At 38.6% G+C, this 27601-nt stretch overlaps 1 protein-coding gene across 2 annotated transcripts in view; it reads left to right on the top strand.

Moving 5' to 3' along the window:
- LOC306873920 (radixin) overlaps positions 1–27601 on the top strand; it is a 132814-nt gene that overhangs the window by 52270 nt on the left and 52943 nt on the right. For both annotated transcript variants that reach the window (XM_079423481.1, XM_079423482.1), the window contains exon 3: positions 8308–8391. In XM_079423481.1, coding sequence (XP_079279607.1) covers positions 8308–8391 — 84 coding nt within the window. The remainder of the gene's footprint in view (positions 1–8307; positions 8392–27601) is intronic.

Raw genomic sequence — 27601 nt, forward strand, 5'->3', positions numbered from 1 at the left:
GTGCCTCAGTTCAAGTGGCATGTGAACCAATTGTCTTTTCATATTTACTTAAAGCACGAAATAAACATGAATGAACATTAGAACGCATTTTATTTCAACCGTGGAAAGACGTCAATACACACGATTTTGTCAAGTTTAAGTCCACCTATATCTAGGCTACTCTGCTGTCTTGATTTGTTGGCCAGACAAGATGACAAATGTGGCATTATGATTGGTCAGATCGCCTGTCAGTCAGTTCAAATTCCTTATAAAATCACACACAGACGAATGGACATCTAAAGATTATCTCTTAGCCAATTAAACTCTCTACCTTTCTTGCTCATTTCTTTTACTCAGTCTATGAGTGTATGCACATGTTTGTGCTGGTGGACAGTAGATTAGACTCTTCTGTTTTAGGTGAGCAGGTTTTAGTAACAGAAGATTCTGTTGTCCTCTGAGACAGCAGTCTATTGTGCTACAGGCCCCTGGAGTTCTGAGTTTCTTTGAGGACTGCTCAGGAATCAGCCAAATGGTTATTTTGAATACTCTTGTAAGGCAGCACATTTTCCATTTTTAAACCTGAGTATTACCAAAGACTATAGAATACCCTGCTAAAGGAAAATTATAGAAGCCCAATAGAAACCATCACAGAAATTCCAATGGTTTCCATTAAAATACCATTATAAACCATTAGCTTTTTCCAGTAAAACCATTACAAAATTCCGTTTTGTAGTGTGTTTTAGGCATTTTTCCAATAGGATTTAACATCCCAGCAATAGAATCCATCACATACCAGTAGACACCATTATAGTTTCCATTATAACCAAAACAATTCCCATTATAACCATTAAATCCATTACATTTTCTATTGTGTTTTGGGCAGGGTTCTATCATTTTTTCAACAGGGACGTGTCACTTGTATAAAAACACAACTCTCAATATGGGCGCTCAATCAATCGCCTGTAGCCCCACCTTCTGAATGAAAGAGCTAATCGCTAATCGGTAAAGTCAGCGCATTACTGCAGCTGCCATTAGAAGTCCTGGTTGCTATAGAAACAGTCAGCATTCTGATATGTCTATTTAGGACTGTGCATGCGCACTGATCTAGCCTGAGCAATAAGCTTCTTTTAACGTTATTTGAGCAAAATACTCAACATTTATGACACAGTTGTGATTTTCAAATATGAAATTTAATCATGAGCTTAATGAACATTTTTGGAGAATTTGATGTTTCCCCATTTTGTCCCCAAAGATGGCCGCCGAGTGACATGACTTGCCTTAAAGGGACTTTGGTATTACTTAACTGAAAATCTGTATTCAACAGCCTCTGCAGCATCGGATACAATTCATATGGTTTGTAATAGTGGTCCTGTTTTCCACACATCATGTCCTGTTTATTTTACTTTAGCTGTTACAATGACTGTCAACCAGAGAGTGAAATAGCTGGTGTAAATAGTGTGAGTGGGAGATCAGCTCTTGTTCCTGCTGTGAATTATTCAGCTCCATTCAGCTGAACATGCAATTCACCTCCTAAACTCTCACAGCCTGCTAAATGCTTCCATGTGCTCAGGCCAGTGTGAGACCATTTTGATTTTCTTTTAATTTAAGGAGATTTAAAAGATAATTTCTGTAGTTTACATGCTTCTATAAATTTACATATACATATTTGTTTTTTGTGATAGTTGAACCTTGATTTGTTTTGACATGCAACCTTTCAATATATGTATAGAAACAATGTATAGTGTAATAATGTTACAAGAAGAATGCAATGAAGTTTTCAAATAGTTTTGGTAACTTGTTAATGTATAGGCGCTTCTCTTTGGGGAAGAGAATGTGTGTGGGGTGGTGGTTTTCCTTTTCCTCTGTTGTTAAGGTGGCGCTTGGTGTGGACGAAACAGAGGGTGATGACTGTGGGTCTTCAAATAGGAGATTTCTGTCTGTCGTCATTCATGATTAGCATTGGTAGCAGAGGATTGCTGTTGGAAACTACAAGGTTCCACCTCAGTTTAATTAAAATGTGGATGTGCCTTACTGAACTGGAAATAAAGAAACGAGCTATCACCATGGCTGTCACTTTATTGCTAACAGGAGAGCAAAAGATGACGCTCTAGAAATAGGCCTATCCACAAGTGATTTGAACAAGGATGATGGTGTGTAAACAATTCTTGACAAGTTGAATTGTGTTTTTAAAAAGAAAAATCACCAATACGTTTGGGGGAAAGATGGCACCGTTGAGTTCTGACACAACCCAAGTGAGCTCTGATAATATTCGTTCAATTATCCTCTTTAGTGGATTTGCCAAAAGGGCAGATTTCTTTTTTGAGAATGAGTCAAGAAAATTATTTTGCAAAACCAACATGTTCCAGGAAAAATGAAGGGGAAAAAAGGACCAGTTAAGGCTGAACAATCTACCATGGATGCCTGCACCATCACCAATCATCTGCCCTTGCGCACATATCAGATTTTCTTACTTACTGTATTTTAAACCCTGTCATGGATGGATTTCTCCCCAAAATATCCCAGACCTCCCCACAAGCAAATCCTTTATATGCAATTTGCAAAGACCTGGGTTTTGTGGATGTCTAGAGATTTTAATTTTTTTTCACCCCCTGAGCATGTTTACTTTCTTTTCAGCACACTATAGCTATTACTCCAGAAATGAGGTCCTGCAACACTAAACAAAGCATCTGACAAGTCTTTCAGCTCTTCAACCATTGAAATCATATTTGATAATGATTAAACTTGTGACTAAAAATACTACAGCGACATTAAAATGGCAACATGTACATCTACGTTTCAATGGTGTTAATGTCTAGTCTATAAAGATCTGATCTAATTCAGTATAAAAGTCTGAATTATTCATATGCAACTTTTGTTTATTTTTAGTAATCAGCCTCGGAGTTAAGGAGGGATCTTTTTTTTTTTTTTTTTTTTTTTGATTCAGTGTCTGATTCTTTTTGAATATTTTTACACTAAAAAGTGATTGCCCCTTATCCAATAACTGGCTACAACACCATTATTAGAAATAACTGCAACTGTGCTCCCTATACTCATTTATATACGTTTCACACTAATGTGGAAGAAAATACTGCCTAAGCTCTGGCATTTTAAGGCTTCAGATCATTGTCTCTCTGCTGACCCAGCTGTGCTTCAGTGCATAGATGGCTTCTTCTGGAATTTGTTTGTCATCATAGTCCTTTCCTTCAATAATGGCAAGGCGTCCAGGTCCATGATGCCACAAAACATCCTTAAATTGTCTCACTATTATTGTACTTGGTGGTTGGTGTGAGGTTCTTCTTATGAAACCTAGCATTGGCTTTGGATTAATCTGTCCATAGGAGGATCATACAGTATGTTCTAGACTCCGCTTAGGAATCCCATTGTCTCTGGCAGGCACACATAGTTAAATAAAGATACGTATGCACTGTAAAAAAAAAAAGAAAAGTTGAGCCAACTTAATTTTAAGGCAACCAGCTTTTTGAGTTTTCTCAACTTGTTGTTTTAAGTTTATACAACAAAAAGTTGAGAATCTCCTACAAAAATAAGTTTAGAGAATTCACAAATCTGTTGAAGCTGGTTGCCTTAATTTTAAGTTGGCTCAACTTTTTTTTTTTTTTTTTTTTTTTTTTTTTTACAGTGTGCCAATGTAATGTTTTTTCATACTATGTGTAATGGTGCCTATTCTAAGAAAGCTGGAGAGATTCAGGCATTTTCTCTATGGTATAGCTGGCTGTAGGCATGATGTACTAAATAAATATTAACCCATATAAAAGTGATAAAGCCAGTTCTTTGTGCATGAAATGCATAGCAAGGCAGTTAAGGAACAATGTCTGTATTCATGGTATAGTATGTGATGCATCCTAGAGCTTTCATTAGAAATTAATGACAGTGGGGATGAGAGGGGAGAAAGGAAGGCCAAGCTGTGGTATATGGCAGACAGAGCCACTGAAAACTCTGCTGTAACTCAATCCCAGTAGGACGGCTCGTTGGATCACCTTTCTCTTATGTGCATGTTTGTATGAGGTGGAGAGAATGATAGATACTAACATTTATTGTCAGCACAATTAATAAAAAAAAAGACATTAAAAAAATTCTGTTGCTACTAGGGGTGTCGAAATTAATTGTAGCATCGCAATGCAGAAGTGGATGATTCTGCATCGATGCAGTAATAGACCTAGTCGATTATAGCCTACTGACATCATTCACATATGCGGTTGTCACGCCAGTATTAAAAATGCACTCTCTATTTTTAAAGGTGACCTATTATGCTCCTTTTTACAAGATGTAAAATAAGTTTCTGATATCCCCAGAGTGTGTATGTGAAATTTTAGCTCAAAATACCCCACAGATAATTTTTTTTTATATAACTTGTTAAAATTGCCAATTTTAGTGTATGAGACAAAACGCACTTTATTTGAGTAAGTTGCTTTAATGCAAAGGAGCTGTTGCTCCCGGAGAAGATGGCAAAGCTTCAAGAGCTCAAGCTCCGGCAATAGCAGTGCTAGTCTTTGCAAATAAACATTCCACTATTAGTACAAGCCTGTTAAAGAAAACGTACTCTGTTTAAAAGTCAGTCATCTGATTGTACTGTGCATATAAATTTGCATTTATGAATTACACAGACAGGCAGCACAGCACGATAAAAATAACAACATAGCTGGTCTTATGGTGCATGTCATGCTATCACAAACTTTTTAAGTCCCACTCGTGATTATGAGCTCAACAAACTCAAGCGATCGACTCACATTGCTTTCATATGCAACTTTTAACTACCACATTCCTATTCACGATCTTTCATGGGCAGCAGCATTGAAAACAGACAGAGACGATGGTAGCTTTAGCATCATTAGCCTTACAGAGTGCCAAGAAGCTCTTTCAGAAAGGCAATTTGGAAAACAAACGTTTGGAGCTGTCATTCGCGCACGAAGTGTTGATATTGATCCCTACATGTACTCCCAATACTTACCGATTTTTTTTTTCGGGACATCTCCTTAGACAATGAAACTTAAACAAAGTGTCCTCAGCAGCTCAGATGGAGGGAGTCTATGGAGACTCCTATGTTCATTAGCGCATCCCAACACACAACACTTGTAATGCCTCTTTGACGCTGACATTGTATATCTCCAGCAGCTACAGCAAGTAATCAGTAGTGGCCGAGTCGGACTGCTGCTTCTCACTCAGGGCTGTCTATAGGGCAGCGTCACAAATGGACTTTTTCCCCTCATGATGTGAATGGAGGGAGAATCTGAAACAGCTCATTCTGAGAGACTGTTTGATTTTATTTTTTTAGATTATGAAAAAAATGAGTGGGTGGATCTTTACCATTATAGGCTGGTTGTTTTCACACTGCGGCCACACAAATGTTCAAGCACCTTATAAAAGTGATTTTTGCATAATAGGTCCCCTTTAAATCTGAGATCTGGGCACACTGTGGAAAAACCAAGCTTAGTGTGGAAAAAAACGTGGTTTCTTAGCTTGGCTTTTTCCCGCATATGGCACGTGTGTGCGCTAGAGACAATCGCGTCGGGCTTCATTACACAGAATATGCGCTGTGAGATGCGTGCGCATTGCTTGACACTGTTTGCTTCCACCTGCCGTTATTTCAGTGTTTTACTTTAGATAAGCTTTCATGTATGCCGTTTGGAATGCAGTACTTATTAGATGCACGAAACTCACATACTGACAGACTTTCACGTGCGCTTTGTGTTTGTCCTGAAGCTCTCGGTTGCGGTTAAATGCACTTTCATCTCCGAATACTTTTATGATACAAAATTGATGTAAACACAGTCAGTTATGTTTTCAGAACAGGACAAAACATCTGATATGTCGAAATAGACATCTGTGCATTAGTGTGAATGCAGCCTGTTAAAGCTGCCACTGTCTATGATCTCATCAGCAGAGTTGGTATAACGGGTTACTGTAATCTAATTACTTTTCCTGGTAACACAGTAAAGTAATGAGTTATTTTAAATCTATGTAATTTGATTACAGTTACTTATGTCAATAAAATTACGTTACTTAAGTTACAGATGCAGTGTAAAAAAAAAAAATATTTTGTGCGTCAGTATGCCCATTAATAAATCACTGGAGAATGCAAGCTAAAAAGCAGATGAGTCCTACAATATTTGATGTAATGAAAGGTTGCCTATCATATTTCAAAATCTTGCGCTCAACATATTTTAGTATGCCCATTAATAAATCACTGGAGAATGCAAGCTAAAAAGCAGAGGAGTCCTACAATATTTGATGTAATGAAAGGTTGCCTATCATATTTCAAAATCTTGCGCTCAACATATTTTAGTCTGGCATTATAGTTTGGGAAAAGTTCAAGAAGTGAATGTGTACAAGTTTGTCACAGTAACACTAATAAAGTAAAAAAATAAATGGCTCATCAGAATGAGATCAACTGCTGAATTAAACAGTGTCAGCATCACAATTCAAGGCTTAAGCACAATTTATACTTCTGTGTCGAATCTATGCCATAGCTCTGTGTTGTACGGCATTGCCTACGCTGTAGCCTGACGTGCACCTCTCCAAAATTGTAAAGCCCAATTTATACGTCAAACCTACGCCGTAGTCTATGCGGAGACGCACAGGCCTGCGCCGTAACCTACGCCGTACCTGACGTGTACCTCTCTAAAAATCTAACTGTGCTTTTCACACCGCCGCCGGCGAGAGCGTCAAAGTGCCCGGAAGTCTTTCATTTTCAATGTGAGCCGGTGGCGAGCTCCGGCGAGAGCGGCGCGGCACGTCTTGGACGGTGAGGGCGTCGAGGAGAGTTGAAGTCAGGTCAACTTTATGGTAATGAGCTATGACGCGGTTGGGCGGCAACCAATCGGAATGTAGAAGTCCTCCGCTTGAGAGGGTTCCAGAGAACGCAGCCTTGTAAACTTTGGTTCCGACCACATTAGTTCCCAAGCATTTTCACGCTAGAACGCTTGTTTTTCAGCGGAAATGCAATTCATTTCCTCAAAACAACACCGATTTGACAAATTGCATTTAGGCTACAGTTCAACCAGGACAGTTTGGAATGTAGGCTGCGCACAAATTAATGTTAATTAAAGACCTAGGCTAGTAAGTCTCCTATAAACTGCATGTTGAAATTAGACTAACTTAGCAATTAACCATGAACACACAAACACACCACAAATGGCTTTTATTGGTTTTAGTTAGCAAACATGTAACTATAATTAAGTTCTTTCCATCGATCAATTTCTTACATTCACAATTAAAATATTTCATGAGGTTAACTTATACCCTACTTGTGGTCAGTCTACACGAGATCAACCTGCTTGTTTTCTTTGCGGCTCCTTTAAATACAAGACCAAGCGCTCGATCGTCAGAGCGTCAACGAATCTTTCTACAGTGTCGCTGGCAGGGCGGCCGCGGTGTGACCGCACAGTAATGCTTTTCCAGCGAGCCACTTCTTCAGCTTTTGCCGTGGAACTGCGGGTTACACAAGCAACATGCTCGTGGACACTGCAGACTAGTAGTCTGCATGTGTACTGCACATCAACGCAGACAACGACGCAGAAGTATAAATGAAAACTGATGCATAGGCGTAGGTCCGACGCAGAAGTATAAATCAGCCTTTATTCCTCACAGCGCGTCTTCTTCCAAAAAAGAAAAGTAGCCGAGATTAACTTGAATCTTTCTACAGAGGTGACACTGCTCATCAGTAATCAAACGGCAATAATGCTGAGGAAAGAAGAAAAACCCATAACTATGATTGTCTGTAAACTTTCAGATACTTAAAACACTCTCAGATACTGAAAGTACTTTTTGTTTATCACTTGTAATTGTCTTTTTCCCCCTTTATTATTTTGTATTTGCTTGTATGTTTTGAAGCTATATTTTTTTTATTTAATTCTTAACAATTGTTTGGTTTTATTAATTTGTAATTATTTTAAAAAGTAGTCTGCTTATATAATTTAATAAAAATGCACAAAATAAATTTGATATTGTGATGCATCGTGATATCGAATTGAATCATAGACATCGTAATCGAATTGAATCGTGAAACCAGTGCCGATTCACTCCCCTAGTTGCTACAATATAACAAACTCTGAGAAGTAATTGGGACTGCTTAATTAAAATAAAAGCATACTAGTGACATGGCTTATTGTGGTGATAATAAATGTGTGTGTGTGTGCATATATATGTATAGATTCTTTTTAAGATCCTGGAATCTGATTGGCCTAGACTCGGAGTCTTCCAGGAGTGTGATATTTCACGAGACTAATCAGTCTTAATTGGTCAGTAATCAGTGTAAAATGAAAATGTACAATCAGGATAATTTATAATATATATTTTTATTCTTGTGTACAGATTAATGTGCGTGTGACTACTATGGATGCAGAGCTGGAATTTGCCATCCAACCCAACACCACTGGCAAACAGCTCTTTGATCAGGTAAGTGTCTACATTAAAATTCCACTGTTTTGAGGTTAATACTAATTTATCAGCCAGGACCCTGCTTTATGTTCCTCCTCAAACAAATGTTTTGATTTCAAATGTGTCTTATTTTGCATATTTCTGAAATGTCATTGTATCTGTTGCTCTTTTAACAAATGCGTTTTGTTGTTGTTGTTGCTTTTTTCAAATATAACCGTAAAAACGATCAGACAGAACGCAATGGGGAAAAAAGAAGCTTCTTTGTACTTTATTAGGCCACTCAGAACGCTGACTTCTGCGATCTAGCATTTAAATGTTTCACCAGGTGGTTCATGTTAACCAGTTCCAGGGTCATTAAATGAAATATTTACTCATTCATGCATTTCCCTGATCGCACCACTATATAATGATAAATTATTTGAAATGCAACAATATTTATGCACTCAGAAAAAATTTCAGAGCTTCACAACACTTACTGAGCTGAACTGAACCAAAACTGACTGCAGCTGAATAATTACATGATTGTCCTGCTACACCTGCCTCATTTTTTAATTTAGCATTATTCATTCTGGTATTTTCCTTTTTTAATTCTAAAAAAAGCTTTAAAATATTCTGTTGTATAAAGCGCTGTTAGAAATAAAGATGACTTAACCTGACTGAGGGTCTTGCGCATTGTGCACTTCAGCCTTCCAGAGGGGAGTTTCTTAACTTGTGCTTTTAATGGATTTTGAGGGGGGGAAATTACCTTACCTCTAAAAGCTTCCTGACCTTATTGACTGATCTGAACAGGGCTTTCTGAAGAGATCTTTCCCACTATACGTGTTGAATGATTGTTGCCTGTTTAGAGTAGCATTTGGTTCTTACATGTTCATTCTTTTATTCTTATTTATCTTCAGTTTGAAGAATATATATATATTTTGGACTCTATATATATATATATATATATATATATATATATATATATATATATATATATATATATATATATATATATATATATATATATATATATATATACATACATACATACATACATACATATATATATATATATATATATATATATATATACATACATACATACATACATACATACATACATATACATATACATACATACATACATACATACATACATACATACATACATACATACATATACATACATACATACATACATATACATACATATACACTCACCTAAAGGATTATTAGGAACACCATACTAATACTGTGTTTGACCCCCTTTCGCCTTCAGAACTGCCTTAATTCTACGTGGCATTGATTCAACAAGGTGCTGAAAGCATTCTTTAGAAATGTTGGCCCATATTGATAGGGTAGCATCTTGCAGTTGATGGAGATTTGTGGGATGCACATCCAGGGCACGAAGCTCCCGTTCCACCACATCCCAAAGATGCTCTATTGGGTTGAGATCTGGTGACTGTGGGGGCCGTTTTAGTACAGTGAACTCATTGTCATGTTCAAGAAACCAATTTGAAATGATTCGAGCTTTGTGACATGGTGCATTATCCTGCTGGAAGTAGCCATCAGAGGATGGGTACATGGTGGTCATAAAGGGATGGACATGGTCAGAAACAATGCTCAGGTAGGCCGTGGCATTTTAACGATGCCCAATTGGCACTAAGGGGCCTAAAGTGTGCCAAGAAAACCTCCACCACACCATTACACCACCACCACCAGCCTGCACAGTGGTAACAAGGCATGATGGATCCATGTTCTCATTCTGTTTACGCCAAATTCTGACTCTACCATCTGAATGTCTCAACAGAAAACGAGACTCATCAGACCAGGCAACATTTTTCCAGTCTTCAACCGTCCAATTTTGGTGAGCTCGTGCAAATTGTAGCCTCTTTTTCCTATTTGTAGTGAAGATGAGTGGTACCCGGTGGGGTCTTCTGCTGTTGTAGCCCATCCGCCTCAAGGTTGTGCGTGTTGTGGCTTCACAAATGCTTTGCTGCATACCTCGGTTGTAACGAGTGGTTATTTCAGTCAAAGTTGCTCTTCTATCAGCTTGAATCAGTCGGCCCATTCTCCTCTGACCTCTAGCATCAACCAGGCATTTTCGCCCACAGGACTGCCGCATACTGAATGTTTTTCCCTTTTCACACCATTCTTTGTAAACCCTAGAAATGGTTGTGCGTGAAAATCCCAGTAACTGAGCAGATTGTGAAATACTCAGACCGGCCCGTCTGGCACCAACAACCATGCCACGCTCAAAATTGCTTAAATCACCTTTCCCATTCTGACATTCAGTTTGGATTTCAGGAGATTGTCTTGACCAGGACCACACCCCTAAATGCATTGAAGCAACTGCCATGTGATTGGTTGATTAGATAATTGCATTAATGAGAAATTGAACAGGTGTTCCTAATAATCCTTCAGGTGAGTGTGTGTGTATATATATGTATATGTATATATATATATATATATATATATATATATATATATATATATATATATATATATGCGCGCACACACTATATTGCCAAAAGTATTGGGTCATCCCCTTCTAATGAACATGTATGACTACTTTAGTAATTTCTATGAGTACAAATCCTAATGTTTAAGCATATAATGATATTCTAGGAAATTGTGTGCTTCTAATTTTATAGCAACAGTTTGGACAGGACCCTTTTCTATTCTAACATGGCAGTGCCTCTGTGTATAAGGCACGGTTCAAAAAGACATGATTGATTCCGTCAGTGTGGAAGAACTTGACGGGTCTGCAGAGAGCCAATTCCTAATCCCAGCTGAACACCTCTGGTGTGACTTTAAATGCAGACCTTGAGCTAAAAACTCATCACCAAACACCATATCCTATAAATAAACTATATATCAATCGCTGCATTTTTTCCCCCTAGAAAGATGCAGTGTTAAAGGGATACTCCACACCAAAATGAAAATTTTGCCATTAATCACTTACCCCCATGTCGTTCCAAACTCGTAAAAGCTTTGTTCGTCTTCGGAACACAATTTAAGATATTTTGGATGAAAACCGGGAGGCTTGTGACTGTCCCATTGACTGCATAGTAAATTAAACTGTCAAGGTCCATAAAAGTATGAAAAGCATTGTCAGAATAGTCCATCAGGCTACGGACAGGGAGCTCATTCTGCGGGCCACCAGACTTCATGCCCTGGTGAAAACATCCGACGGAGCAACGCTGTCTTTCTTTCCAGATTTTTCTCCAACAACCGCAAAAAGTGCATTTGTGCCAATTAGGAAGGAAATGAGAGAAGCTGGCATCCAGAATTTTCTTCTTTATTCTGCAACGCTGAAGGTCATTCTCAGTCAAGGTGAACCTAAAATGCTATTATCCCCAGAAGAAGCAAGAGTTTTTCTCAGATCCCATTCATCCACCAACTCTGTGAGCTTCAGCTGGACATTTGCTGTCTAATCGGAGAAGAGATGCTCTAAATGGTTGGGTGACTGTCTCTTCCACTGTTCACTTTAATGTTCATCACTTCACTAATAATAGTTACTATAGCTTTCATTGTGCATACAGTATCGCTTACTGATTATGATGTTATTTTATTTATGTTTCTAGTTGTATTCTTTCTCTCTCCTTTTTTTCATTTATATATTTTTTATTTCTATTTATTTATTTTATTATATTTATATTTTTTAAATAGAGATACTACCTAGTCAATATGTGACTATGGGGCCAATGTTGGTGCTACAGTAATGTGCAGGTTTTTGTTGACGCCACGGACCATATTAAGGGGTGCTGGCAGATCAAGGTTTGTTCTTGGTTTGATCTGCCATAGTGCATGTGAATGTATTTATATATTTTTTGAATAGTGATGGGAAGGGTGGGGGTTTAATGGTAGACTCAACTGGTTTTATTCTCAAACTTGTATTTTGTCTTATGCAGTAATTATGTTCGATACCTATGACTGACCTCAATATTCTGAGTTGTAAAAGGCCTAAATGGCCCTCACAAACATACAGGTTTTCTGGATCTTTTGCGAAGAAGAAAGACTCATATAGTGTTCAAGAATCCCATTTGAAAGAGGAGGATATACACAGGTTTAATAATAAGTTTTATGAAGTGGTATCTCACTCATCTTCGGATTCTAAAACCAAGGGTGTCCTAATATTGGTGCGGAAGACTTTGAATATTACTATTTTAGACAAAGGTTGTGATACAGACGGCTAGAATAACACACAAAAACAATAGTGGAGAATAGGAATATTGTATTTCTTTCAGTTTATACCCCTTGTACTCCTGACCTTACTTTTTCTTGGTTTTGTCAACCTATTTCTTGAAATTTTCGGATTTTGAAATTGTATTGGGTGCAGATACGAATTCTGTAATGTCGCATATCCTAGATAGATCTGGACCAAAGGAATCACACTCTCAAGTTTTTTTTTTTTTTTTTTTATTCTGAATATGAATCTGTCATCTTCTCTTAAGTGTAATCTCGGTTCTCAAGGATCTTTAGGCACGTTTTCGCATAGTTTTTTTTTTTGTGAGTACCCTTCTCTCTCTCATCTTTTTGGACTGTTATATTTGACTGACATACCTCATACTGAGATATATTTGACTCCACGCATTTTTTCATGAATGACTTTAGGGACTTCACCTTGTCCGTCCAACAAAGATGTTTACTGTTAGCTGCTCTCACAGCAGCAAAAAATGGCTAGTCAGCCGTTGGAGTCCTCCTCACACAATGGACGGACGAACCTGGACTGTGTGTTTGTTGAACATTGTCTCGATGGAACTCTCAACTTCTCGTGTGCATGGATCTAGTGTGGAAGCTGTAAGTTTGTGTCATTCAGCATTCGATGTTGTCATCTTTTCTGGAATCCATGTGAAAATTATTTTATTTTGGGTTGGTTTCTGAATTTGCACAGTTGTTTTTTGTTTGTTACTGCTGTTTCAGGAAGTTATGTGTGTATATATATATATATATGTATATATATGTATATATATGTATATGTGTGTGTATATATATATGTGTGTGTGTGTATATGTGTATATATGTGTGTGTATATGTGTATATGTGTATATATATATGTATACGTGTATATATATTAGGGCTGCACGATATTTGAAAAAACACACATTGCGATATTTTTTATTTCTGCGATTATATATTGCGATATGAAAAAAAAAAAAAAAAAAAAACAGCACCAGATGACTTAAAAAGCTCTATTTGGGAAAAAAAAAATCAATGATTGGGGTGATTTTGAAGGTGAGTAAATCAGCATAGAAAAATAAACAAATTACAAACATAATTTAAATATAATAATATAATAAATATAATAGAACAAAGATATAAAATAGATAAACAACGCTTTATATTTTTCTAACAGTATTCTAACGGTAATTCTAACAGTATTCCGGTATACTGGTTGAATAAGCAACTGTGTTTACAAAGATGCTTGCAGAAACATGCATTTTGACAGTTTCGCGCGTATGTATCATTTCAGGAAGTGAACGGAATTGAGTGTTAACGTGCATCTGCGTGGCTCTCACTGTGTCTACACCGGACGCAAGCAGCGCGACAAAATACAATAGAACCCATAATCAGTGATTCTGTCTACACTGGATGCGGCGTGACAGCGCAAATCCCTGCGAGTAAATCCCTCATTATTTTTATGACGTAATGACACAAAGTTCAAAGGATTTGCAACGGTCGATTTGTCGCGTCCAGTGTAGACAGCGCGGGGCGGAGTGACGCTACAGCTGTCGCGAAAACGATCAGTATAAATAACGAGATCAGTATACTAAAAATCGCACATCCTGCGATGTGACTATCGCGATATCGATGCTGAAACTATATATCGTGCAGCCCTAATATATATGTATACGTGTATACAGGTCCTTTTCAAAAAATTAGCATATTGTGATAAAGTTCATTATTTTCTGTAATGTACTGATAAACATTAGACTTTCATATATTTTAGATTCATTACAACACAACTGAAGTAGTTCAAGCCTTTTATTGTTTTAATATTGATGATTTTGGCATACAGCTCATGAAAACCCAAAATTCCTATCTCAAAAAATTAGCATATCATGAAAAGGTTCTCTAAACGAGCTATTAACCTAATCATCTGAATCAACTAATTAACTCTAAACACCTGCAAAAGATTCCTGAGGCTTTTAAAAACTCCCAGCCTGGTTCATTACTCAAAACCGCAATCATGGGTAAGACTGCCGACCTGACTGCTGTCCAGAAGGCCATCATTGACACCCTCAAGCAAGAGGGTAAGACACAGAAAGAAATTTCTGAACGAATAGGCTGTTCCCAGAGTGCTGTATCAAGGCACCTCAGTGGGAAGTCTGTGGGAAGGAAAAAGTGTGGCAGAAAATGCAGCACAACGAGAAGAGGTGACCGGACCCTGAGGAAGATTCTGGAGAAGGACCGATTCCAGACCTTGGGGGACCTGCGGAAGCAGTGGACTGAGTCTGGAGTAGAAACATCCAGAGCCACCGTGTACAGGCGTGTGCAGGAAATGGGCTACAGGTGCCGCATTCCCCAGGTCAAGCCACTTTTGAACAGAGAAGCAGCACTGGACTGTTGCTCAGTGGTCCAAAGTACATTTTTCGGATGAAAGCAAATTTTGCATGTCATTCGGAAATCAAGGTGCCAGAGTCTGGAGGAAGACTGGGGAGAGGGAAATGCCAAAATGCCTGAAGTCCAGTCATGGTCTGGGGTGCCATGTCAGCTGCTGGTGTTGGTCCACTGTGTTTTATCAAGGGCAGGGTCAATGCAGCTAGCTATCAGGAGATTTTGGAGCAATTCATGCTTCCATCTGCTGAAAAGCTTTATGGAGATGAAGGTTTCATTTTTCAGCACGACCTGGCACCTGCTCACAGTGCCAAAACCACTGGTAAATGGTTTACTGACCATGGTATTACTGTGCTCAATTGGCCTGCCAACTCTCCTGACCTGAACCCCATAGAGAATCTGTGGGATATTGTGAAGAGAAAGTTGAGAGACGCAAGACCCAACACTCTGGATGAGCTTAAGGCCGCTATCGAAGCATCCTGGGCCTCCATAACACCTCAGCAGTGCCACAGGCTGATTGCCTCCATGCCACGCCGCATTGAAGCACTCATTTCTGCAAAAGGATTCCCGACCAAGTATTGAGTGCATAACTGAACATAATTATTTGAAGGTTGACTTTGTATTAAAAACACTTTTCTTTTATTGGTCGGATGAAATATGCAAATTTTTTGGGAATTTTGGGTTTTTATGAGCTGTATGCCAAAATCATCAATATTAAAACCATAAAAGGCTTGAACTACTTCAGTTGTGTTGTAATGAATCTAAAATATATGAAAGTCTAATGTTTATCAGTACATTACAGAAAATAATGAACTTTATCACAATATGCAAATTGTTTGAAAAGGACCTGTATATATGTATACGTGTATATATATGTATATGTGTATACGTGTGTATATATATATATGTATACGTGTATATATATGTATATGTATATATGTATGTATGTATGTATATATGTGTATATATATGTATGTATATATATGTGTATAATGTGTATATGTATATGTATATGTATATACAGTGAGGTCAATAAGTATTTGATCACCCTGTGATTTTGAAAGTTCTCTTACTTAGAAATCATGGAGGGGTCTACAATTTTCAGCATAGGTGCATTTCCACTGTGAGAGACAGAATCGCAAGCAGCTTGGTGAAAAAAAGAACAACTGTTGGAGCAATTGTCAGAAAATGGAAGAGGCTAATGATGACTGTCAATGTCCCTCGGACTTGGGCCCCACGGAAGATCTCTCCTCGTGGGGTATCAATGATGCTAAGAATGGTGAAGAATCAGCCCAGAACTACACGGGAGGAGCTGGTCAATGCCGTGAAGAGAGCTGAGACCATCGTTTCCAAGGTTACTATCAGTAATACACTAAGACGTTATGGTTTAAAATCTTGCATCGCACGGAAGGTTCCCCTGCTTAAGTCAGCCCATGTCCAGGCCCATCTGAAGTTTGGAAAACCAAGGAGTGGCTCCATAAGTGAAGTGACATACTGCCAAGTATGGTGACCCATACTCGGAATTCGTGCTCTGCATTTAACCCATCCAATGTGCACACACACTGCAGTGAACACACACACACCGTGAACACACACCCGGAGCAGTGGGCATATCAAGAAGCATATCAAGGTTCTGGAGTGGCCTAGCCAGTCTCCAGACCTAAATCCAATAGAAAATCTTTGGAGGGAGCTGAAACTCTGTGTTGCTCAGCGACAGTCCCGAAACCTGACAGATCTAGAGAAGATCTGTATGGAGGAGTGGGCCAAAATCCCTCCTGCAGTGTGTGCAAACCTGGTGAAGAACTACAGGAACCGTTTGACCTCTGTAATTGTTAACAAAGGCTTCTGTACCAAATATAAAAAAAATTTGACTCAAGTGATCAAATACTTATTTGACACAGTAATTCACAAATAAATTGTTAAAAAATCATACAATGTGATTTCCGGATTTTTATTTTTAGATTCTGTCTCTCACAGTGGAAATGCACCTATGCTGAAAATTGTAGACCCCTCCATGATTTCTAAGTAAGAGAACTTGCAAAATCACAGGGTGATCAAATACTTATTGACCTCACTGTATATATATATATGTATATATATGTGTGTGTGTATATATATGTGTGTGTGTGTGTGTGTGTGTATATATATATATATATATATATATATATATATATATATATATATATATATATTATGTATATATGTGTGTGTGTGTATATATATGTATATGCATACACGCACATACATGGGTAGGGTAAGTGAGAATGGCTGAATGAAACCGGACAGAAACAGGGGAAATGAGGCTGAGTTGACCATCTGAAAGAACCATCAGTCTGTAATTCAAAGCACAGTATACGATAGCTTACAATAAACCTCTGTGTGGTGAAAGGAACGATACTTGCACTTGGCTGTGGAACGAGAATCCCATGAAGCTTCTGAGGAAGGTCTGGATGGTTCCATTCGATGGCCAAAGTTGCAATCTCTTGAAACTCTGAGGTTGTTCTTGACACTGTTGGGGATGAGAGAGTCCTCTCTATTAAGTAAGCACATGGCTGGGTGTAAAATGGGGCCTGTGGGCCGCAGTGGAACTGCAGGCCGCAATCCATAGATGAAGATGCAGAGACTGCCGGGAGCGGGGAGAGAGAAATGTCTGAGCGAGGGCATTTCCATGATGGTGAATTCCAGGGTTGAGTGAAGATGAACTCAAGTGGTATTAAACTCCAGTGGTCAGGAGCCATCTCCCCAGGCTGGGGAGACCGCACACGGCTCTATGTTGGGGCCTGCCGGGCACGCCCGCATCGGCTTAGGCGCTTCGTGAGTCCAACCACACGGGCAGCAATCAGAAGATTTAGCAGAAGAGAAAGGCAGACCTGTGCGTGAGCCCTTTAAAGTCAGGGAAGAGTCACACCTTTCAGGATGGGCTTGACCAATGAGAGAGGCTGAATTTCCAAGCGGTAGGCTGGAAATATTGGGGGGTTTTATGACCCTTTGTCTGAGAGCATAGTTCGAAAGGCTCTGGCAGTCTATACTTGGATTAAATTACACACACCTGGCATTCTATGAGAAGGTGGTGTACACCAACGTGTGCGTCATCAAATGAGCATTAATTTGGTAGGAGACACGATATAGGTGAGGTTACATTAACTAGTACTTCACTCATAAAGCATGCATAAAACAAAATACAATGCAAGAGAGACTATACAAGATGGTTAAAATCGTACACACAATGTCCTGGGATGCATGTTTATCTGTAGAAAGGTTTGTCTATGAGTGATGAGGAAAGTTTTGTTTGTATGGGCATTGCGTGGGTTTCAGAAGGGTTCGTTCTTACGGCACGTCACATCTTACTCATATGTCTATTTCCCAAACACAACCTCTGGATATGATGCTGAGCATGTCAAGTCAAGTCAAGTCAAGTCACCTTTATTTATATAGCGCTTTTAACAATACAAATTGTGTCAAAGCACTTAACAGTATCAAATTGGAGGATACAGTGTCAGTAATGTATAAAAATAAGATTAAACACTCAATTTTCAGTTAAGGCATTTCATTATTGAGTTCAGAGATGTCATTGTCTAGATCAGTTTAGTTTAAATAGTATCTGCTAAATCAAATTGACGATAATCACTAGAAATTAAGTGTCCCCAACTGAGCAAGCCAGGGGCAACAGAGGCAAGGAACCAAAACTCCCTCTGTGGAAAAAAATAAAAAAAATAAAAACCTTGGGAGAAACCAGGCTCAGTTGGGGGGCCAGTTCTCCTCTGGCCAGGAGATAATTGTTTATTTATTGTTTACTTATTGTTTTAATTAAAATATTAAATGTATAAATGTATTTATTTCTATTTTATATTATTATTTCAATTTCTAACAATAATAGTATTATGTAGTTAGGTATTATATTTTTAGTTATTTTTTTTATTTTGTTTTAGTTTTATTGTATTTAAGTCGAGGTCTTCACTGGGGATATATCCCCGGGGCTCATCCAGGTGTCCCGGCCTCCGAGATATCCTGTCCCGGTGCCGATCCACCATCTGATCCGGACACGGACTGAAAAACAGAATAAGAAAGAAACAGACACATATTAGCGTAGATGCCATTCTTCTTATGATGTTACGAGTACATCGTGTGTTATGGGGAGTGTTCCCGGTTCCGGTTGATCTAATTAATGCAGCCTAACAATCCTTTAATGGATTTGAATAATAGAAGCATATTAGTGTGTTGTGTGTAAGCCAGGTTAAAGAAATGTGTCTTTAATCTAGATTTAAACTGACAGAGTGTGTCTGCCTCCCAAACAGCGTTAGGTAGATTGTTCCAGAGTTTGGGCGCTAAACAAGAATTGACCGTCCGCAGTCAATTTTGATATTCTATGTATTATCAAACGGTCAGAGTTTTGAGAACGCAGCGGATGTGGAGGACTATAATGTGATAAGAGCTCGCTCAGGTACTGAGGAGCTAAGCCATTCAGGGCTTTATAAGTAGTTAACAATATTTTAAAATTATTTTAAAACTATACGATGTTTGATGGGGAGCCAGTGCAGTGTTGACAGAACCGGGCTAATATGGTCATATTTCCTGGTTCTAGTAAGAACTCTAGCTGCTGCATTTTGGATCAGCTGTAGTTTGTTGATCAAGCATGCAGAACAACCACCCAATAAAGCATTACAATAGTCTAACCTTGAGGTCACGAACGCAATGAATTAGCATTTCTGCATTTGACGTTGAGAGCATAGGTCGCAATTTAGATATGTTTTTGAGATGGAAAAACGCAGTTTTACAGATGCTAGAAACATAGCTATCAAACAGCACACTTAGGTTCCTAACTGATGACGAAGAATCGACAGAGCAGCCGTCAAGTGTTAGATAGTGTTCTTGGTTATTACATGTGGTGTTTTTAGGTCCGATAATTAACACTTCTGTTTTTTCAGAATTTAGCAGCAAGAAATTAATCGTCATCCAGTTTTTTTATATCGACTATGCATTCCGTTAGTTTCTCAATTTGGTGTGTTTCACCGGGCCGCGAAGAAATATAGAGCTGAGTATCATCAGCATAACAGTGAAATCTAACACCATGTCTCCTGATAATATCTCCCAAGGGTAACATGTAGAGCTGCACGATTAATCGTTAAAAGATCGCGATCTCGATTCAAATACCCACACGATCTAATTTCTAAATGACAACGATTCGCCCGTGTCTATTAAAACGTTGAAAAAAATCATACCGGAACATTCAAATCTGCATTCGCGCTGCTGCTGATCCAGAGAGCAGACAGTTAAGGTGTTTAGGTAAGAAAAAGTTTCACAAACAGGCTTTTCAACTACACAGTATTATTTCTGTCTTACAGTCATTCATAGAAATACTGGGATAAAATATATAGTTCGGCTACAAACATTGATGTCTATGGTAGCGATCAAAATAGAGCCACTCATCTTTTGAAAGTAAGTGAAGCTTCAAATAACGTTTGTGTCGATTGCATCGTTTTGCCACTAGTTGGTGATAAGTGACTGTTAAAAAATTTATTTTTCATTGAATTATTCATTCGAGATTCGTTCAAAAACACTGATTCATCCATTAATGAAACAAGTGAGGTATGAGTGAGTCATTGAATCATTAATACAAACCAGTTTTTCATAATTTTAATACAAAAAATTGGTGTATTAAATACACAATATTTTAAATACATATACCCCGGGTTTCACAGACAAGGCTTAAGCCTAGTCCTAGTCAAAAATGTAAGTCTGCGCTGTTTCAACTGAAAGAAACTTGCACTGACTGATCTTAAAATATATCAGTGCCTTTGTTTTGTCTCAAGATGCACCCCAGTAATGTTTTTTTTTTCTAAGCATGTTTATAAAAATTGCTTAAATGTCTTAATTGAACTATGATCTAATCCTGGCTTAGTCTAAACTCTGTCTGTGAAACCGGGCCACACTGTATTATATATTAAAATTAGGGCCGGGACTCGATTAAAAAAATTAATCTAATTAATTAGAGGCTTTGTAATTAATTAATCGAAATTAATCGCATTTTAATCGCATATAAATATTTGACCTGAGAACAGTGAGAAGTAAGTTTTTTTATATGGATTTTTACATTTCCCATCCCGTCCATGTTCACTGCGGTTTGTTTTTGGCTGTTTCTCAATATGCGTTCTTCAGCTATTTTTATTTATTTTATTTTTTTTATTCTTGCTGAATTTTTTTCTGGGTTTTTTTTTTTTTTTTTTTTTTTTTTATTATGAAAATCAAAAAATGTACAAGCAAAATAGGCTTTAACTGAACAAACTTAAGACATAGAAAAAAATCACAATTTCAGATACAAGGCAGACACAACTAAGTTATATACATTGTACATCATTAACATCAATAATTAAATATGATTTAGAAATAAACTAAATAAATAAATAAAACAAATAAATAAAAAGAAAATACAGAAGGGGTTACAATATATTATGAGTCACTAAATTGGTTGAAAAAATTAGCTAATGTAATAGCTTTATTACTTTCAAGTGTATGTAGAGAAGAAGCAATAATTCTAAGCTCATTTATGAAATGAGGTATGCGTTCTTCAGCGATCTTGCGTCCTTGTGTTCTCGTTCTACGTCATCATTAACCGTCGAAGTTCAGTTCCAATTCTCAAGAACGCAAGCATAGATATATATAGAATGACAACGCAAGTACAGAGGATGCATGAAAGTGCCCGGATATGTTCTTGAAACTGAGGATGCATCGAGTGCAGACTTGAGAGAATCGAGCCGTTAGAAATCCCAGAAAACGCTGTGGGTGGCCGGTGTACGGAAGCCTGTAAGCTTTAAAGTCGCTCTCACAAATACTTAACGGCTCTTCAAGTTGAAAGTAAACATTTATCGTTTTGTTTTGGTTAATTTTAATAAAGTTATAAGACCCGGAGAAAGTCTGCATTTTTATTGGCATATTAAAATGAATCTGAACAGTAAAACATATAACGCTGTAAAATAAAACAATACAATTATATGAAAGTAATATCTATAATAGTATGAAATGTTTTAATAAGTTATGACATTTTGTAATATTTATTGTTCATTGGCCGTTTCTTATGCTGAGACTATGCGGTCAGTTAAGCAGGACATCTCAGTTCTCATAAGTGTGCGTTCTGTGTTCTCGCGTCCTTCCGAGTTCGTTCTTCCAAGGAAGCCTGGCAAGACCGGTCTCCACGAGAACGCAAGTCCGTTCTTTGCGTTCTTGGAATTCTGAACGCTAGTTGGTGCTCCAGTATAATCGGTCCGCCGAAACTCATCCAGTGAGAAACGTTCCGTGGTGCAAAAATAAGTGCGATTAAAATGCGTTAAAAAAAATTAACGCGTTATTTTTGTGTAATTAATTAATCTAAATTAACGCGATAAAGTCCCGGCCCTAATTAAAATGTTTAATAATTCATTTAAATTAAACACTTTTAAATAGACTGCAGCAATTAATATTTTGTCACACATTATTTTGTTTAGTTCAGAATCGTGGGAGAATTGTGATCTCTCTTTGAGACAAAAAAAAATCGTGATTCTCAATTTATACAGAATCGTGCAGCTCTAGTAAAATGTAAAGCGTGAACAGTAATGGCCCTAGTACTATGCCTTGAGGTACTCCATACTGCACTTGTGATCGATATGATACCTCTTCATTCACTGCTACGAATTGATGGCGGTCAGATAAGTACGATTTGAACCATGCTAAGGCACTTCCACTAATGCCAACAAAGTGTTCTAGTCTATTCAAAAGAATGTTGTGGTCGGTAGTGTCGAACGCAGCGCTAAGATCCAGTAGCACTAATAAAGAGATACAACCACGATCAGATGATAGAAGCAGGTCATTTGTAACTCTAATGTGAGCAATAAATCCTGACTGGAATTCCTCACAGATACCATTTTTCTCTAAGAAGGAATATAATTGTGAGGATACTACCTTTTCTATCTTTGACAGAAAAGGGAGATTTGAGATCGGTCTGTAATTAACTAGATCTTTGGGGTCAAGTTGTGTTTTTTTTTTTAATGAGGCTTAATTACAGCCAATTTGAAGGTTTTGGGGACATATCCGAATGACAATGACAAATTGATAATAGCCAAAAGAGGATCTATGACTTCTGGAAGCAGCTCTTTTAGTAGTTTAGATGGAATAGGGTCTAACATGCATGTTGTTGGTTTAGATGATTTAACAAGTTTATACAATTCTTCCTCTCCTATAGTAGAGAATGAGTGGAATTGTTCCTCAGGGGATCTATAGTGCACTATCTGATGTGATACTGTAGCATCCACTTGGATGATGTGACGGCAGCCACAGTACAACGGCGCCAGTGCGCTCACCACACACCAGTTACAGGTGGAGAGGAGAGAGTGATAGAGCCAATCAAGTGGATGGGGATTACTAGGAGGCCATGATTGATAAGGGCCAGAGGAGGGAATTTGGCCAGGACACGAATACCTCTAGTTTTGTTTTCCTCCAGCTGCACTCCATTTTCCGGGCTCCTCTCTTTAGGGTGCGAATGTGTTCATTATACCACGGAGTCAGACTGTTTTCTTTGATCTTCCTTAAGAGTAAAGGAGCAACTGTATCTAAAGTGCTAGAAAAGAGAGAGTCCATAGTTTCTGTTACATCATCAAGTTGTTCTGAGCTATTGGATATGCTGAGGAATTGAGAAATCATGAAGATTACTTACAAAGCAGTCTTTTGTGGTAGAAGTGATGGTTCTGCCATACTTGTAACAAGGAGTAGAATTTAGTTTTAGCTATATGGAGTTTACACAAGACTAGATAATGATCTGAGATATCATCGCTTTGCTTCAGAATTTCAACACCACTAACATCAATTCCATGTGACCGTATTAAATCTAGAGTATGATTTCAACTGAGTAGGTCCTGAAACGTGTTGTAAATCCCCAATAGAGTTAAGGATGTCTATGAATGCTGATCTTAATGCATCTTTTTCATTATCGACATGGATATTAAAATCGCCAGCAATTAAGGCTTCATCTGCAGCCAGTACTAACTCAAAAAATCAGCAAATTCTTTAATAAAGTCTGTATGGTGCCCTGGTGGCCTGTATACAGTAGCCAGTACAAACATCACAGGGGATTTATCACTAACACGTGTTTCTCTAGATAATGTTATACGCAGCACCATAACTTCAAACGAGTTTTGGGAAGTCGTGGCCTAATGGTTAGAGAGTCGGACTCGTAATCGAAAGGTTGCGAGTTTGAGTCCCCGGCCGGCAGGAATTGTAGGTGGGGGAAGTGAATGACCAGCGCTCTCTCCACCCTCAATACCACGACTGAGGTGCCCTTGAGCAAGGCACCGAACCCCCAACTGCTCCCCGGGCGCCGCAGCATGGCTGCCCACTGCTCCGGGTGTGTGTTCACGGTGTGTGTGTGTGTGTGTGTGTGTGTGTGTGTGTGTGTGTGTGCATTTGTTCACTACTCACTGCTGTGTGTGTGCACTTGGATGGGTTAAACGCAGAGCACCAATTTCGAGTATGGGTCACCATACTTGACAATACGTCACGACTTTACTTTACTTATACTTAAAGCCTGCCCTCTGAGAAATACTGAGAATATTGCTATAAATTGTAGCAACACCTCCCCCTTTACCTTTTGGACGTGGCTCATTTTTATAGCAGTAATCTTGGGGGGTAGACTCATTTAAAGTAATGTATTCATCTGGTTTTAGCCATGTTTCTGTCAAACAGAGCAAATCTAGTTTATGTTCATTGTTCAAATCATTTACAAAAAGTGCTTTTGTAGAAAGGGACCTGATATTCAATAAGCCAAGTTTTATAAATTGTTTCTCTGTATTTTAAGCACTTTTTATTTTTTGAACAATTAGATTGTTACTCTTAATTTGGTTTGGATTTTTTCTGTATTTTCTAGTTCGGGGAACAGACACAGTCTCTATAGTGTGATATCTAGGTGAAAGAGTCTCTATGTGCTTCTGTGACGTGAGGTGACTAGCAGACGGTCGGTTTAGCCAGTCTGTCTGCTTCCTGACCTGGGCACCAGTTAGTCAAGTACGAACTCTAAGACTATTTCTTTTCAATAGGTCAGGTCTGACCCAAAAACTTGTCTAATTGTCTATAAAACCTATGTTATTCTGCGGGCACCATTTAGATATCCAGCCATTGAGTGACGACAGTCTGCTATGAATCTCATCACCCCAGTAAGCAGGGAGGGGGCCAGAGCATATTACAGTGTCTGACATCATACTTGCAAGTTCACACACCTCTTTAACATTATTCTTTAGTGATCTCCGACTGGCGAAGTCGAACATCATTAGCGCCGACATGAATAACAGTCTTACTGAATTTACGTTTAGCATTAGTCAGCACTTTTAAATTTGCCAAGATGTCAGGCACTCTGGCTCCCGGTAAACAATGGACTATGCTGGTGTCTCATGGTGTCTATTTTCACATTCCGTACAATAGAATCGCCAATAACTAGAGCACTTTCATCAGGTTTCTCAGTGGGTGCGTCACTGAGTGGGGAGAACCTGTTTGATGTTTTGATCGGAACGGAAGAGTGGTGTTTTGACCCGCGACCAGGCCGCCTTACAGTCACCCAGTTGCCCTGCTGCACAGGCTCTACCAGAACCAAACAATGTACATGACTTGCTGAGCTAGTCGCATCCAAAGCAGTATCTACAGCCCTCACATTCTTACTGTCCTCAGTTAAAGTTTGGATGCGTGTCTCTAGTTCTAAAATCTTCTCTGTCAGCCTAACTATATCCCTGCATTTATCACATGTGAATCCCTCATCGCCGACAGAGAGAGATAAACTATACGTGACATAAAGTGCAAATAACAAGAGAAGGAGAAGCCATTACTCACCGTGATAGAGGAATGATTTACTTACCACTGTTGTTTGATGTACTCGTGAGTTCAAACGGAGCAAGAGAGCGATGAAAAGGAGCGAGAAAAAAGAAAACAATAATAGGCGCGACTAGAAATGCGAATGACAAGCTAACTGGCTTTAGATTAAAACCGAACGATCAAATTAGTCAGATTAGTTTGATAGATAATATCAGAAATATGGAGGGAATTAAGTTATATTTTATCACTTTAAACCACAGCGAGTGATAGTAAAATTCAGCAGAAAGCGTAGCTACACGGAGCTACAATCGCAAACCTCTCAGCAAAATGGCAGACACGTGCACTCAACTTCTTTGGTCGTCCATGGCGAGGCCTGTTCTGAGTGGAACCTGTCCTGTTAAACCACTGTATGGTCTTGGCCACCATGCTGAAGCTCAGTTTCAGGGTCTTGGCAATCTTCATATAGCCTACACCATCTTTATGTAGAGCAACAATCCTTTTTTTCAGATCCTCAGAGAGTTCTTTGCCATGCGGTGCCACGTTGAACTTCCAGTGACTAGTATGAGAGAGTGAGAGCGATAACACCAAAATTAACACAACTGCTCCCCATTCACACCTGAGACTTTGTAACACTAACGAGTCACATGACACCGGGGAGAGAAAATGGCTAATTGGGCACAATTTGGACATTTTCAATTTGGGGTGTACTCACTTTTGTGGCCAGCGGTTTAGACATTAATGGCTGTGTGTTGAGTTATTTTGAGGGGACAGCAAATTTACACTGTTATACAAGCTGTACACTCACTATTTTACATTGTAGCAAAGTGGGGTGGCACGGTACATGTATTCGTACCGAACCGTCACGGTACGGGCATCTCTGTTCGGTGCGTGAGGCCTTACAACGAATACAGGCAATTCACCCCCAATCCAGAAGGGGGCACCCGCAGCAATGCAACACTGTTTGATAACCACCAGCAGAAGAACAGCGAATGCCATGAGTTGCGTGCTTGAAAACAAGGCCCACTAAACAGTGACCGTGTGCTGAATGCGTCTCTCACATAGACTGACAAAGGAGTATACTTTAAAGTCTTGTGCACTCAACTGTTTGCGAAATGAGCTTTGTGCTCTCTCATTCGGCACAACTCCAAATATTCCATAATATTTCCATATTTGTGATGTAATGTATCTGAATACTAAACTATTATTTTTGTAAATTTTAGGCTTTGTACTAAAGTCGCGTTCCAACGGTGACACAGAGGCAGGCACGCTGATGTTTGTATTTTATTTTGAGAAAGAACCAACTTTAGCAATGCTGGAACTGATGTGTGTGTGCATGTGACGCAATCACTTCAACTGTTTCCTTATACCAGCAGAATCAACTTTAAACACTTATCGTCTTAATAATGCATCACTGTATAAAGATCTGCTTTTATTTATGTACACTCACAATGAAAACAAAACCATTTGAGTTTCCTTTCTGTGAACAAATTGCCGGTCACACAAATGAACTGAAACGCGCTGTTTTTTTTTCCGCTTGTTTATCTGTTAACTAAATCAAATATATTTCAAGAACATGTTCCTTGTATGTACAGTATATATGTGCTGCAGATTATATATATAATGTAATATAATATTTAGTATTACTACTGTACTACTGTTCAAAATAAATGAAAAGAAACCGAGCATAGTAGATTTGTTTTCTTTCCTGTTGTGCCGAAATCATATCGAACCGTGACCCCCAAACCAAGGTACGTACCAAACCGTGACATCTGTGTACCATGCCACCCCTAATACACACACACACACACAATGTTCCCTCTAGGGATGCGCGGTACTGGAAAAATACCGGTGTATATATTATATT

This window comes from Barbus barbus, assembly GCF_936440315.1.
Source record: "Barbus barbus genome assembly, chromosome: 8".
NCBI lineage: Eukaryota > Metazoa > Chordata > Actinopteri > Cypriniformes > Cyprinidae > Barbus > Barbus barbus.